Genomic DNA, 14,663 nt, shown 5'->3' with positions numbered 1-14,663 from the left:
ATCACGTAGTACCACAGCCATCTCCAGCATCCCAGTCTAGAGTCTCTCAAACTCACACAATGGAAACTCCCTGGCTGAGCTCTTTAGAGCTCACATGCTCAGACTCTGTTAGGGAGGTTATCCTTGGCAGCAGGAAACCTCCAACTTGAGCCACTTATTTGGCCGAGTGGAAGAGATCCTTGATTTGGTCACTTCAAAAGGATAGTCCACCGTTACAGTCGTTGATTCCCTTAATCCTGGACTATTTACTGCTCCTGAAACTGGAAGACCTGGTGGTGTAATCAGTAGAGGTACACCTGGCCGCCATCTCAGCTTTCCATTCCGTTTCTGCTAGCCAGTCAGTATTCACTAACCCCGTGGTTGGCTGCTTCCTCAAGGGACTAGATAGACTGTACCCTCAAGTAAGACTGCCTGTCCCCCCATGGAATGTCAACCTCGTGCTCTAGAGCAGGGGTGGGCAAACTATGGCTCATGGGCTACATCCGGCCTGCCAGCTGATCTAATCTGGCCCTCGAGTGCCTGCTGGGAAGCAGGATTTGGGGTTTGCCCCACTCCAGCTGGGAAGCAGGGTTGGGGGCCGCTCCGCGTGCGCATGCCATGGCTCTGTGCAGCTCCTGGAAACAGTATCATGTCCCCCTTCCAGCTCTTATGTTTAGGGGCAACTGGGGGTTCCACGCAGTGCCCCTGCCCCAAGGGCCATCCTTGCAGCACCCAGGGGCGGCACTTGCTGATGGGGCAGCGTGCAAAGCCACCGGACCACGCCTCTGCTTTGGAACTGGGGAGGAGGACGTATCGCTGCTTCCAGGAGCTACTTGAGGTAAGTACCTCCTGGAGCCTGCATCCCTGAGCCCCTCCCATGCCCTGATCCCCCTCCTGCCCTCCAAACCCCCTTGATCCCAACCTAGATCACCCTCCTGCACCCCAAATCCTTCATCCCGAGCCCCAGCCCAGAGCCTGCACCCCCAGCCGGATACTTTCTCCCTTTCCCCCTGCACCCCGACCCCAGTTTTGTGAGCATTCATAGCCCGCCATACAATTTCCATACCCAGATGTGGCCTCGGGCCAAAAAGTTTGCCCACCCCTGCTCTAGAGGCTGATGGGCTCTTCTTTTGAGCCCCTAGCAACATGCTCTCTCCTCTATCTTTCCTGGAAGGTGGCATTCCTGGTGGCTATAACTTCAGCCAGGAGGGTGTCCGAGTTTAAGGCCCTGACATCCGAGTCACCTTATACATTTTTTTTATAAGGACAAAGTACAGTTGTGGCCACACACGTCTTTCCTCCCAAAGGTAGTTTCTTGGTTCCACACGAATCAGGACTAGCTGCATGGTAGTAACCAGGAACAGATGCTTCACTTCCTGGATGTCAGATGAGCATTAGCTTTTTGCATTGAGCGTACAGAGCCATTTCGAAAATCAACACAGCTCTTCATTCCAATTGCTGAGAGGATGAGGGGGGCTACCAGTGGTGTCCCAAAGGATCTCTTTATGGATCACAGCATGTATTAGGACGTGCTATGACCTAGCAAAGATACCTGCCCCAGCACTAAACAGCGCACTCCACAAGAGCTCAGGTTTCCTCAGCAGCGTTCCTGGTACAGGTCCCCATTCAGGACATCTGCAGGGCTGTGATGTGATCGTTTACCTTGCACTGTGCCATTACTCAGCAGGCCAGAGATTATGCAGCATTTCGCAGAACGGTGCTGCAGTCTGCGACTCGGAGAACTCTGACCTCTCCATCTAGGGAATACTTGAGAGTCACCTACTTGGAATCGTCATGAGCAAGCACTTGGAGAATTAAAAACATGGTAACTGGTGTTCTTCAAGATGTGTTGCTCATCTCCATTCCAAAACCTGCCCGCCTGCCCCTCTGTCAGAGTACTCCGGCAAGAAGAGGCAGCAGGTTGGGAGGGACCTATATATACCGCCATGAAGGCTCAACTCCAGAGGGCTCCACAGCTGACCTGACAGGTCCCGCTAGGGGAAAAACTTTCCGGCGACTGTGCATGTGGCGCGCACACACCTACTTGGAATGGACATAAGCAACACATCTCGAAGAACAACAATTACTAGAGGTTGGTAACCATTTTTTGGTGATTGATAGATTGCTCCAAGTAGTTAGTCTTCACAGCAAATTATAAAAGATTATTAAGCAATCCAGAGCTTTAAGATAAGTAATATCCACATATACTGGTGATGGGAGGTCCAGAAATACAGATATATGAATGAGTGACTGTCACAAGAGTTCTGGACTTTTTTTGTTTAGACCCGTGACATTTTTAATAACATTAACTGGATGGAAGAAAATTACTAGAATGTTAATATCTAAATAGGAAAACTCTGAAGACGACTGTGATGGATGCAGTATAGGAACATAACTTCTGTGCCCTGAACTGTATTGAATGCTCTAGAATAGATTGAATCTTACAGAATCCTACGAACCTGCCAATATAGTAGAATCCACTTAATCACCCACTTGATAAATGGCACACCTTTTTAATTGGGTTGGTTGCTAGGGATGTATTCAGTGCAGTGTATTTAATTGACTCAGAACAGTGGATACTTGATGTAACTGATGTATTTAACCAACACACCTAATTTTGCATGTAGCCTCATCATGGTATGTTACGCAGGTGTTAGTTGGTATTGGCTAGGATAGGTCTCCCACTGTGCAGGCTTTTGTGTTTTTTCAGGCTTCCTCCCTGTTATATAGTATTACCTTAAAATAAATATATATTTTGTTGCTGTGCAATGTTTTTTTCTCTAAAGCAGTTTGAAATTAAAATGAATATATCTCAGGAAAAGGTACTGTGTTCTGCTGAGAACCCGGAGAGTCCTGATCCTGCTGCATGAGTTCCTCCACTGATTTCATTAGTGGGAACAGGATTGGATAGTATGCTATTTATATTGTTCTGTTTCTTTTTTCCCCATATCAAATTAAGATTCTTTAGCAGTAGCTGATTATGGCTTATCTAAAGTGGGAAAATGAGTTATGCTATCCACATTAGGAATTTTTTCTACATACGATAGTTAGCATTTTATAATTCTAGTATAAGCAGCAAAAGTTGTAATTTTAACATGTTAGCTGGTTTAGGTGAAGAGAATTCATGGGAATACACATACATGAGTTCATATTCAAAAACTGTGTCAATAACCCAGCTAAATGTATACAACTATTTTATTTTACAGCCATGTACAGTCCTGTCTTGCTTGAATTACTCTAGCATTTGCTGATATCTCTAGAGATGTTATCTGAATACTATAAAAACTGCAAGGAATGCAGAACAAAGCCAATACGGTAACACTTGGTTGAAGATTTGAAGACAACTGAGTAACAGTTGCCAAATCTAAATGGCTTCCCTTTCCTCTGTCAATCTGTGAAGATGTGTATATTGCAGAAATTTATACCAGTCCTTCAACAAGTTTGTTCCTACTTTACCTTTATGCAGTTTTACCCAGCAAATGATGATCCACTCCAGTTAATGTTAATGTCTCTAAAGTTGCTTGCCAGTCATGATAAATCTCTAAGTCCATTTATTCCAGTCCATGTTCAGTCTACAGCAATTCTGTACTTTAGGGTGAATTGAACTCCTTTTAGCCCATATATGGAGAGAAAAACATCTTACCCATTTTAAAGCATGTGTATATCTTCAAAGCAATGTACAGCCATCCTTTCAAAACCCTTTGGGAGATTACTTATTCTTAACGTGCCACATCTTCCACCTCCAAACTAAGGTGTTGAGGGTGCAACACTGTGATAAAATACAATAAAAATCATTACATTATGGTTTCAAAAAGGGCAGGGAAAAGTCTCTGTAAACTTTAAATTAAGATGGGCTCTAGGGTAGGAAAATGCAGTAAGTAATAAATATAAGGCAAACAATAGCCACATTGAAAATGCATGGCAGGTATTTGTTTTTTGTTTGGTGGTGAGAGAGGGCGATTAAGTGGAGAAAGAACGGTTGAGATGGAGTGTGTATGCAGGGGCGGGCAGTACCACAACTAAACTGTTATCACAAAGGCATGATCATCAACTGACCTATGAAACAATTTTCGGATTCCTAAAAAGCATATGACTAAAGATGAGTAAGGACAAGGTTGCAGAGGGAGGAAGTTTCTAAAATAACCAGGGTGTAAACCAGTGGTTGGCAAAGTTTTTGGCCGAGGGCCACATCTGGGAATAGAAATTGTATGGCGGGCCATGAATGCTCACAAAGTTGGAGTTGAAGTGTGGGAGGGGGTGAGAGCTCTGGGAGTGGGGTCAGAAATGAGTTCAGGGTGCAGGAGGGGCTCCAGGCTTGTGTGGGAGAGTGGGGTGCGGAGGTGATGGTGGTGAGGCCTCCAGCTGGAGGGTGCAGGCTTTGGGGTGGGGCTGGGGATGAGGAGTTTGGGGTGTAGGAGGGTGCTCTGGTCTGGGACCGAGGAGTTCAGAAGGCAGAAGGGGGATCAGGGCTGAGGGTTGGGGCATGGGGAGAGGCTTGGGGCGCAGGCTACCAGTGGCGCTTACCTCAAGCAGCTCCTGGAAGCAGTGGCATGTCCCTTTTCTGGCTCCGATGCGGAGGCGCTGATAGGCGGCTCTGCATGCTGCCCCATCCACAGGCACTGCCCCTGCAGCTCCCTTTGAAGCACCGGAGGGGGCCATTGGCGTGTGTAAAAGCCAGAGAGGGGCCATGCCATGGCTTCCGGGAGCCACATGGTGCAGGCCCCGATCCTGTGCCCCGGCTGGAGCGGGGCCATGCCGCGGCTTCTGGGAGCCCCGCATGGTGCAGCCTCCGACCCTGCTCCCTGGCTGGCACACCGGAGCAGGGCAAGCCCCAGACCCCGCTCCTTAGCGGGAGCTCGCGAGCTAGCTTTAAACAGCTCACCTGCCGGATCTGGCCCGCAGGCCATAGTTTGCCCACCACGATCTAAACTGTTACCGTCTTCAAAAATCAACAGGGCCCAGCAAAAAGTCTTTAAGCAGCCAAAGTAAAGACTTTAAGGGGGGTCATGATTGTTGCCGCTAGCAAGAAAACAAACTGCAAGTAAATGATAAAATAGTACTGCTTGAAGCAATACAAGGAGAGAATATGAACGTGTTAAGCTTCTGTAATGTAGCCAGATACAATTTTACTGTTAAACGTTTTGTATTGTAATTGTTGTGTCCTGTGTATTATGTAAAATAGACTTACATAGTAAATATACTGCCAGGCTTACTAGTGATCCAGTGTATAAATAATTTTGAATAAGTATACAAGAGCCTTGTTAAACTCTGTTCACCAGAAACAAGGTGCTAGATTTTTGGTAGGTGGATTTTGTTTGTTTGTTTGCATCCTGTCACCTGCAGCACCCACTGTTTGGAGTGAAAATTCCAAGGAGGATGTTTTTGTCACAGTTTAATTGCTATAGGACCCCTAACACATTCTAAATATCTTTTTTTAATGAAAAATTCCCTGTCTTTTTATATGTTTAGTCAAAAGGCAGTGGAAATTGTTGATAGAAATTTTGGAAGGTGATAGAAGAATGGTGAATACATACACAGATGAACTAGTTCTTTTTTGTGCAACTGATAAGGCAAGTAAGGCTTCCATGGAGATAATGTAGCAAAAATTTGAAGTGCAGGATTGTCTTTTGTGGTAATGTATCATAGGGGATGGTGGCAGCAATGCCAGTGAAGTTGCCTATCATCTTCCACTACTAGACCCTCTTTTCATTTGCTTAAATCTTTTTCAGATTTTAACTGTTCAGGCTGAAGTGTTCCCACTGTAACTGAAATCAAATGGGAGCTGTGCTTGGAACATATAAAGTACTATAAAAATGCTAACCACTCTGAAAAAAGTCAGGCACCTAATATTAGTGGACCTGTTTGACAATTTTCTCCTTAATCTCTCTGCCTCAGTTTTCCATCTGCAAAATGGGGATGATGATCTCTCTCTTCCTCACAGGGATGTTGTGAAGATAAAACTCATTAGTGTTTGTGAAGAACTCTGATAGTATGGTTTTAAGTGCCACTGAAAGGCCATGAGCAAATAAAGAATTCTGTGTTCAGTGCAGGGTTTGGGTGTTGTGCGGTAACTAAGTCACGTGGAGTCACGTTGAATGATGAAAACTGAAAGAAATATTAAACAGCTACCCATTCAATGATCGCCATTCCTCCTGTGCACTGAATGAGGCAAATTTATTTTTGTATATACCTGTAATACTGCCATGCTTCACTCTCAAAACAAATTTTGGTGCTAGATAAGAATAACTAGTTTTCTCGGTGTTTGGGGACTTCCTTCTTATTCTTCTCATTTCTTTACTTTTAATAGTGAGTGTTGAAAAAGTGGAAGTAAAGGGATTGGCACATAAGAAGAATGAAAGAAATGTTGACTATTCCTTTGAGGTAAGTTTTGAGGATTTTTTTTTTCTAATGGGATGAGAGAAAAGAAGAAAATACTTAAAACATGAATGTGAAAGTTTGGAACAGTTAAGGAACATTCAGGCCAAACAGACAGATCTCAAAAAATAGTCATCGGTGGGAAATCATCATTGAATGAGAGTGTTTCTAGTGAGGTTCCACAGGGATTGGTACTAGGCTATAAAACATGAACTCCCAGTGTGATGTTGTGGCCAAAAAGGCTACCGCAATCATTGGATGTATAAACAGGAAAGTAGTGAGTGAGAGTAGAGGTGATTTTTACCTTTGTATATGGCATTAGTGAGATTGATACTGGAATATTGTGTACTATTCTGTTATCCACATTTTTTAAAGAGATGTTAAAAAATTTGGAGAGAGCACAGAAAAGAGCTGCAAAAGTTATTTGAGGGTTGGAGAAAATGCCTTACAGTGTGAGACTTACTCAAACTGTTTAACTTATTAAAAAAGAAGACTGAGAGGTGACTTGATTAGGGTATAAATGCCTTCACAAGGAGAAATAGCAGGTGCTAATGGGCTCTGTAATCTTCCCAGAAAGGCATAACAAGAACTGACAGCTGGAGGCTGAAGCTGGACATATTCAAATTAGAAATTAGGCACAAATTTTTTAGATTGAGGATAATTACCCACTGGAACAAAACCACCAAGGGAAGTGGTGGATTCTTCATCTCTTGATGTCTTCAAACAGAGACAGGAAGCCTTTCCGAAAGATATACTTTAGCCACATACAAGTAATGCTTTAGTCTAACGCAAGTTTTTGGGCTCAATATAGGAATAACTGAATAAAATATGATGTCCTGTGATAAGTCCTTTAAAAAAATAAAAGTAGTCCTGGAACATTCCAGAATGGCCCAGAAGCAGAAGTGGAGGAGGAAGCCACCATCTCCTCACACTGCCACCTCCACCCCTTCTGCTTCAGGCCTGTTCCAGAAAAAGAGATGGCATCTCAGTAACCTGGGCAGGTTACTGAGCTGCCATCTCTTATTTCAGAGCAGGAAACTGAGTCAGAAATTCTGGAATGCCATTCCAGAGCATTCAAGCATGACTTGAGCACCGACAGGAGGTCAGACAAGATGCTCTTATGGTTTCTTCTGGCTCTAAAGTCTATGAATCTGTGAATGTCTAGATTTAATTAATTTTTTGTCTTAATTCTGGTATGCCTGAGAAACCTCTGGTATGACACACCAAAAGCAGAATTTGATTTAGGGGTAGGTGGTTCTATTGTTTTGTCGATGTTCATGATCTAGCTCCTTATTGGGAAAAACAATTCCGTAAGTTTAGGTAACATTGCTTGTTCAAAATTGCACTCCTCATCTCTCTTTATCAACCAAAGCCACACGGAGTCGATTGCAGCTGCCTCGTTCAGAGCTGCACAGCCAATGGCAGAATGGGTGTGGCAGAGCTTCATTCTGCTGTGACCCATTGGCTCACATTGCAGATTGTGGGAAGGCTATTGCAGGAGGCAGTGAAGCGGCATATGCAGCTCTCTCTCCACTCATGTAAAATTTCCTTGAACATGGGGAATTCTCTGGCTAGTTTAAAGCCACTTTACATTGTTCATGTTGTACAAAAAGTGCCTTTAGCAGATTGAAGAATGTGGCCTTAGTTAATTTAGCCTCGGAATACCCTTAAGAGACTGGTATTATCCCTATTTTACAGGTGAGGAAACTAAGACACAGATAAGTGACTTGCCCAGAGTCACATAGGGCATCTGTGGCAGAGCCAGGAATAAAATCCATCTCTCTTGATTCCCAGTCTTGTATGCTAACTACAAGAATGTTGTTACTTAAATCTGTGGTAAATACTTAACTTTAGTTTTCTGTATGGTTTAGTCACCAAAATGCAATCTGTTTTCCTTTGCAAACAACTATACAGATGCTTGAGACTGCATTAAAGTTAAACTTCTACTTTATGGTTATTTGTGCTGTGTTTTAATGACAATAAGGTCTTATCTACACTGAAAAATAAAATATTTCACCACTGCACTACCACTGCTCCTAGCAACAGTGGGAACTTTCCTTCAATGTAGATAAGCTGTTAATGGTTTCAGGAATTTTTATCGCTATGCCGGCTAGACCTGCCCTCTCTGAACAGGGATAGACCGCATCATTTATCTGCCTTAAATCTTGCATTGGGGGAGCTGCAGTGATGGTAGTGCACTAGTGAGAAATTTTAAGAAAAAGCTCAGTATTAGACCCCACCTCAGACAACCTTCCTAGAAAGAATGTAGGTGATAAAACTCCATTGTAGAATGTTCGGTTTGAAACCAAGATGAGCTCAGAAAGTGTCAGTAGTGGTGTCCAATCTTTCTCTTGCCCTTCTAGGGGTTTCTGTGAAACAGGACGGTTATATTTGCTCCATAGGATTCAGCAAATGAAGCCTTCCAGAATTGCACATCCACATGTTGGCATGTAAGCCAAGTTCAGACAATTGTGTACTTGACAAGGGCTTTTAAAAAAAAGTAAATTCTGATGTAAATTCAGACCCTTATGATATTGAGCAATATAGAGACATCTTCCGTCGCTTGGTGGTTCAGAAGATAATACTGCCAGTGTCAGTGTCTGACACAAGCTGATCATGCTGCTTTCTTTATGTGATAGATTTAACATCCATATCAGGGTTTTTTTTTGCTGTACTCTTATTTAATTGAAATTCAGCAGCCTATTTTCTTGAGTATTTTTCTTCCTCTGTTTATTTTTCCTTACTGCCTTTTTAGATTTGTGACCTCATTTTATAATCAGAGAACTATCCTGAGTGTTGTATTAAGAATTCAAGAACACACGTTAGTCATATTGGATGAGAGAGAAGCATTTTGCCATTTCTCATCTCAAGCACTGGAAACTGGGCTTGGTTTGTGGCACATATCCACTCAGAACAAGGCCATAAACTTAGAGATATTTTGGACAATGCTAAATGATATTACATGAGGTTTCAAAATAAAACTTGGCTTTTCAAAGTGACACTACCAACTTGATTTTTTTGATAAGAGTATCCTTTAAACAATATCCTGAATTTTTAAAATTCCTTAATTTTTAGTATCAGAGGGGTAGCTGTGTTAGTCTGGATCTGTAAAAAGCAACAAAGAGTCCTGTGGCACCTTATAGACTAACAGAAGTATTGGAGCATAAGCTTTCGTGGGTGAGAATACCCACTTCATCAGATGCATGTGTCGAATGAAGTGGGTATTCACCCACAAAAGCTTATGCTCCAATACTTCTGTTAGTCTATAAGGTGCCATAGGACTCTTTGTCGCTTTTTAATTTTGTGTGCGAGTGTGTGAGAGAGAGAGAGAGGAGGGAGGAAAATGTATTTAGGATAGGCCCCAAAATGCCAAAACACATGCTTGGATCCACCACTCCTCACCATCTCATTCCTCTATGTCTGCTGCTACTACCAGTAGCAACAGCTGCAAATCTAAAACTGCAAACACTCTCTTGGAGGGTCTGAGGGAAAGTGTGTGTGTCTGATGCCATTCTAGACTGTCAACAAAATTGTGATACTGACTACACATGCAGTGTTATCAAATACACAGCATAAACAAACAATACAACGTAAACCGTTTTCCCTCTGCAATTTCAGTGATAGTAATTCAGATCTTACTTGTAATAATAGTAGGTACAAAATTTCCAAATGAAACTATAATTTCAAGTTGATACTCTATAACTGTCTGAAAGTACAGGGTACAATTTAGCTAAACCAATAAATTGCGGTTCTCGGGGTTAAAAACTCCTCAAATATGCTGCTTGGATTCAATGGGGAAAAGAAGCAAAGCTGACTAAGCAGTTTGGTGTGATGAGAATTATTTGTCATTGATTTGGAAATGCATGTAATTGTTTTGTGAATGCTGAGAACTATAACATGCTATCAAAACATGAACAGTGTGCCAGCTCTCAGTTATTGCTATTACAAAACTGGGGGCGGGGGGGGGAGATCGCCTTTCATATTTTGTGAAAGTGCTCATGAACCCTGAAAGAACATTGGTAATGTAGCATGAGATGGGGGGGGGGGGGGGGCACATTTTATAGAAGTAGAAACTCCTTGGGTTTTCTTTCTTAGGTTTGGTGTAGCAACTGTAGCTAGAGGAAATTCCTCAATTATGTCATGTATTTTACTCTCCACTCACTAGTGTTTTGGGAGAATCTTGATGGCTGGAGAAACCTTGTATGTTTTCAGTTGTCATTGAAATTAGTGTTGTGGAAAAATCGCTTCCTGCTTTTTAAAAACATAAAAACAGGTTTTTCCCATACATTACTGCTGAAGATTCAGATGCATTCCAAACACTTGACCTCAGGTATTTTCAGTCTAAGGATCTTTAGGATCAGCAGTACTTGCCAGACTTTTCTGATATTCTTTCTGTGAAGATATTCTTACTTTTGGCTCAGTTAAACCAGTCAGGCAAGAACCAATGAATGTCTATGCTGGAGGTCGGCAACCTTTCGGAAGTGGTGGGGCGAGACTTCATTTATTCACTCTAATTTAAGGTTTTGTGTGCCAATAGTAAATTTTAATGTTTTTAGAAGGTCTCTTTCTAGAAGTCTGCAACATATAACTGAACTATTGTTATGTGTAAAGTAAATAAGGTTTTTAAAATGTTTAAGAAGCTTCATTTAAAATTAAATTAAAATGCAGAGCCCCCGACCGGCCGCTAGGCCCCAGGCAGTGTGAGTGCCACTGAAAATCAGCTCGCGTGCTGCCTTCAGCACACGTGTCATAGGTTGCCCACCCCTGATCTATGTAATAGCGATTAAAAGAAAGAAGTTGTAGGGACTTTTTATAGAAGAGCAGCTAGGAAGAGAAGCCCATCTCATCTCTTAGCTTTTCTAGAGCATACGCAAGGTGCTGTCTGAAGTGTGTAGATAGAACAATAACGGCAGGCGTCAGTGTTAAGCCTATGCTCTTTTGTATGAGATGTTTTCGTCAGAGCCTCAACTTTGCATTACATATGGAATTGATTGATTGTAAATGAGCATTGTAACATGCTGTGGTGTGTTGTTCAGATTCTACAAACCAGCTGTTTCAGTTAACAATGGGAGGAAAATGTTTCTCCAATCAGTGTTTCTCCCATTTGGTGTTAACATTTGCTATAGTTGGCAAGGCTCTATAAAATATAAAGTAGATTTTAAGAACTCTGAATGGTCTTAGCTATAATGGCAGTTAGCAGGAGTCAAATACTGCAAGAAGAGGAGGCAGCCATCTTCAAAATAAAAACAGTGAGCTGAGGGACTGTAACTGTGTTTGAACAAAAATGTTTATCGTGTATATGCCAAACATACAGATGGTCCAAGCCTTTATCCACATAATGGGTGAAATAAACATTGCTGTTTATTGAGTCCAGGCTGTTAGAGCTAACCATAGAGTTGTATGCTTAGTTACTAAACCGAACACCTTTCATTTCTTAAGGTCTTGTGGTCTGATTCTTCGGTGACATTGGTAACCAAATCTTCTACTGAAGTGACTGAATTTATTTCAAAGGTAAAAGACTCTAAAATACTTTACTTTGTACTTTGTCCTTATATGTGATTTTGTTCAATTGTATTTTAGAAGCACCCTAAGATAACATAAATGGATTGAACTCCATAAATGTGTAACTCATGAACTATTTCAGGGTCCTCAAATGACAAGTAACAGCCTTCTTTTCACCTGTTTTTTCAATTTATAAATCCTCTTCCTTTAGCTATCTCAGCTGTACCCAGAAGAAAACTTGGAGAAGTTCATTCCTTGCCTAGCTGGTCCAGATTCATTTTACCTAGAAAGGAACCACATGGACCTGGAATCGGATATTAGGTATGATTCTGAAAACTAATTTTTACTTGCCGTATGGCTTCCTTGTCCAAGAGGGTTGGGGAGGGGAGAGAATCAGGAAATTAAAATGTAGACAAGATGTTCTTAACTTCTTTCAAGAACTTTGAGCCTGATTCTACAAACGTAGTTGCTTGTAATTCCACTAATTTCAATGTACAAGAGTTTTGACAAACTTGGACCCTATGTGTAGAAATAGACATGGTCACATTGCACTATGTTACACTTTCTGAAGAAATAAAAATCATGGGGTTCCTTGGTAGAAGCAAATAATGGATTACAGCCTTAAGGTGGAAAAAGTTCCTTGAAAAAGTGATCACATTTAGATCGTTTGCAGTACAAAGTGAGTTAAGAGTGAAGTTTTAAGCTTGTTCAATATGGAATTTAAGAGAGGCCACACTTGGGTTAATCACTTGTAAGAAGTAGCAGAAAAAAAAGATGAAATTGTCAGCATTTTTGAAGATTGTGTTTTAGTTATACAGCCTTTTGTGATATTCACTCAAGATCTTATCTTGCAAATGGTAGTTTTGCCTGAGTAAGATCTGTAAAATTAGTCTGGGCCCTTAATGGAGAAACAGAGCCAGAACTAGTAGAAAAATACAAGAAAATTGTTTTCTGGGTAATAGTCCTCATTTATGTGAGGATGTCTTTTTAAACACTTTCACAGCCCATTATGCTGTTGCTCACAGTTAACGTGAATCAAGTTGTTGTGATGTTACTATTACTTTAAAGTAGAATAAGCAGCTATGCTCATATAAAATGCTTGACTTGTGTGTCTGTAGACACACCTGTTTTCTAAGTCTGTTTATGATTTGTCCTCACACCCACTTGCAGTGGCATATAAATCCTATTAACAAAGCCGTATTAATATATGGTGTTAAAAAGCTCTTCCCCACATGATTCACTTGGTCATTGTGGACCAACCATAATAGTTTAAAACTACACCTCTACCCCGATAAAACGCAGTCGTGGGGAGCCAAAAATCACTACCTCATTAAAGATGAAATGTCATTATATCGGGGTAGCGGTGGCAGGGCTGCAGCAGTGATTTAAAAACCCGGGTCTCTGGCCACGGGGAGCCCCAGGCCGTTTAAATCGCCAGCGGGCCCCGCTGCCGCAGCCCCGGGGTAGGAGCGTCAGGGCTCCGGCAGTGATTTAAAGAGCTTCGGGTTCTGGCCGCTGCGGGGAGCCTGGGCCCTTTAAATTGCCGGTGGAGCCCCTCTGCTGCAGCCCCAGGATAGCGGCAGCAGGGCTCCAGTGGTGATTTAAAGGGCTCAGGGCTCCCCGCAGCAGCTGGAGCCCTGGGCCCTTTAAATCTCTGGCAAGCCCCCGGGGTAGCAGCAGCAGGGCTCCAGCGGTGATTTAAAGAGCTCTGGGCTCCCCGCGACAGCCACAGCCCCGGACCCTTTAAAGCGCCGCCGGAGTCCCGCTGCTACTGCGCTATATGGGAACTCATGTTGTATCAGATCACGATACAGCGGAGTAGAGCTGTATCTAATTTGGAACACCATCAAGCAAAATGATGTCAGCAAGTACTTGGACTGCTCTGGATAGAAAGTGTTATTGGAAAACATGCTAATTAACATGTTAGTACGCTTGCCAAACACCTTGTTTTTCTAGTCAGGACAGAGCATTTTTTCCCCATTACTGTTGTTGGTGGAATGGCACTGGTGGACACCATTTTGCCAGAGTAAAGGTAACAAATGTATGCTTAGATTGTAACGATAAATAACGTTAATATTTAAAAAATCCCTTTTAGGCTTCATATCTTTGTCACTGCTTTTGTTTAGTTGGCAACAGTTTTCCACAAGTCTAAGTTAACAGAGCAGCAGAGTCTCTTTACAAAGCAAAGGTTGTATCTTCACAACAGAGAAAGACAGACATTTATTTTTAAAAAGCATTACAAAATAAAGACCCCCAGATTGCAATGTTTTCATTTTTCATGTTAGTGACTTACTCATGTCTCTGTTGTTGTAAACTATGAAAATAAACTGTGAACTTTCAGGATGGAAACTGTATATAAGTAACTTTTGACCCAATGTCTTTTTAGACATTACAAATATGAAGATGCAGTCAAAACATTTCCCCCTGTTTTTTCTTTACTTTTCAACAATTTTTTTAGCGCTTTCAAAATATGTAGATGATTCGGCAGGTGAAAACCAAACAAATTGTTTTGCTTTATAAGAAAAACTCTGGTAATGCACTTTAATGTAATGTATGTCTTATACATTATAAAGTTCTAGAAGTTTGCCATCTTTAGATTCCAAGAAGAGGAATGAGCTTAGCAGAAAACATGTGACATGAGTTTTACAGCCTTTTTTACTATATTGCCAGGTGCTATATGTTCAAATGCCTGCTGTTCATTTGAAAGCTTAGCAAGAACAATAGTAGACAGCTATACTTTATGGGCTTTAGTTTCACAATTTTTAGAGGCAATTTTCAAGTTTATCCCTGTACACGCACACACTCGT

General features: G+C 41.9%; 1 protein-coding gene across 2 annotated transcripts in view; it reads left to right on the top strand.

The window, feature by feature from the left end:
* The window catches only part of ZCCHC14 (zinc finger CCHC-type containing 14), an 89,489-nt gene that overhangs the window by 61,621 nt on the left and 13,205 nt on the right, over window positions 1-14,663 (top strand). For both annotated transcript variants that reach the window (XM_032793759.2, XM_032793757.2), the window contains 3 exons: window positions 6,287-6,360; window positions 11,794-11,865; window positions 12,068-12,177. In XM_032793759.2, coding sequence (XP_032649650.1) covers window positions 6,287-6,360; window positions 11,794-11,865; window positions 12,068-12,177 — 256 coding nt within the window. The remainder of the gene's footprint in view (window positions 1-6,286; window positions 6,361-11,793; window positions 11,866-12,067; window positions 12,178-14,663) is intronic.

Source organism: Chelonoidis abingdonii, chromosome 19 (assembly GCF_003597395.2).
Source record: "Chelonoidis abingdonii isolate Lonesome George chromosome 19, CheloAbing_2.0, whole genome shotgun sequence".
NCBI classification, from domain to species: domain Eukaryota; kingdom Metazoa; phylum Chordata; order Testudines; family Testudinidae; genus Chelonoidis; species Chelonoidis abingdonii.
The sequence above is the reverse complement of the archived record's forward strand: the minus strand, read 5'-3'. Positions and strand labels throughout refer to the sequence as shown.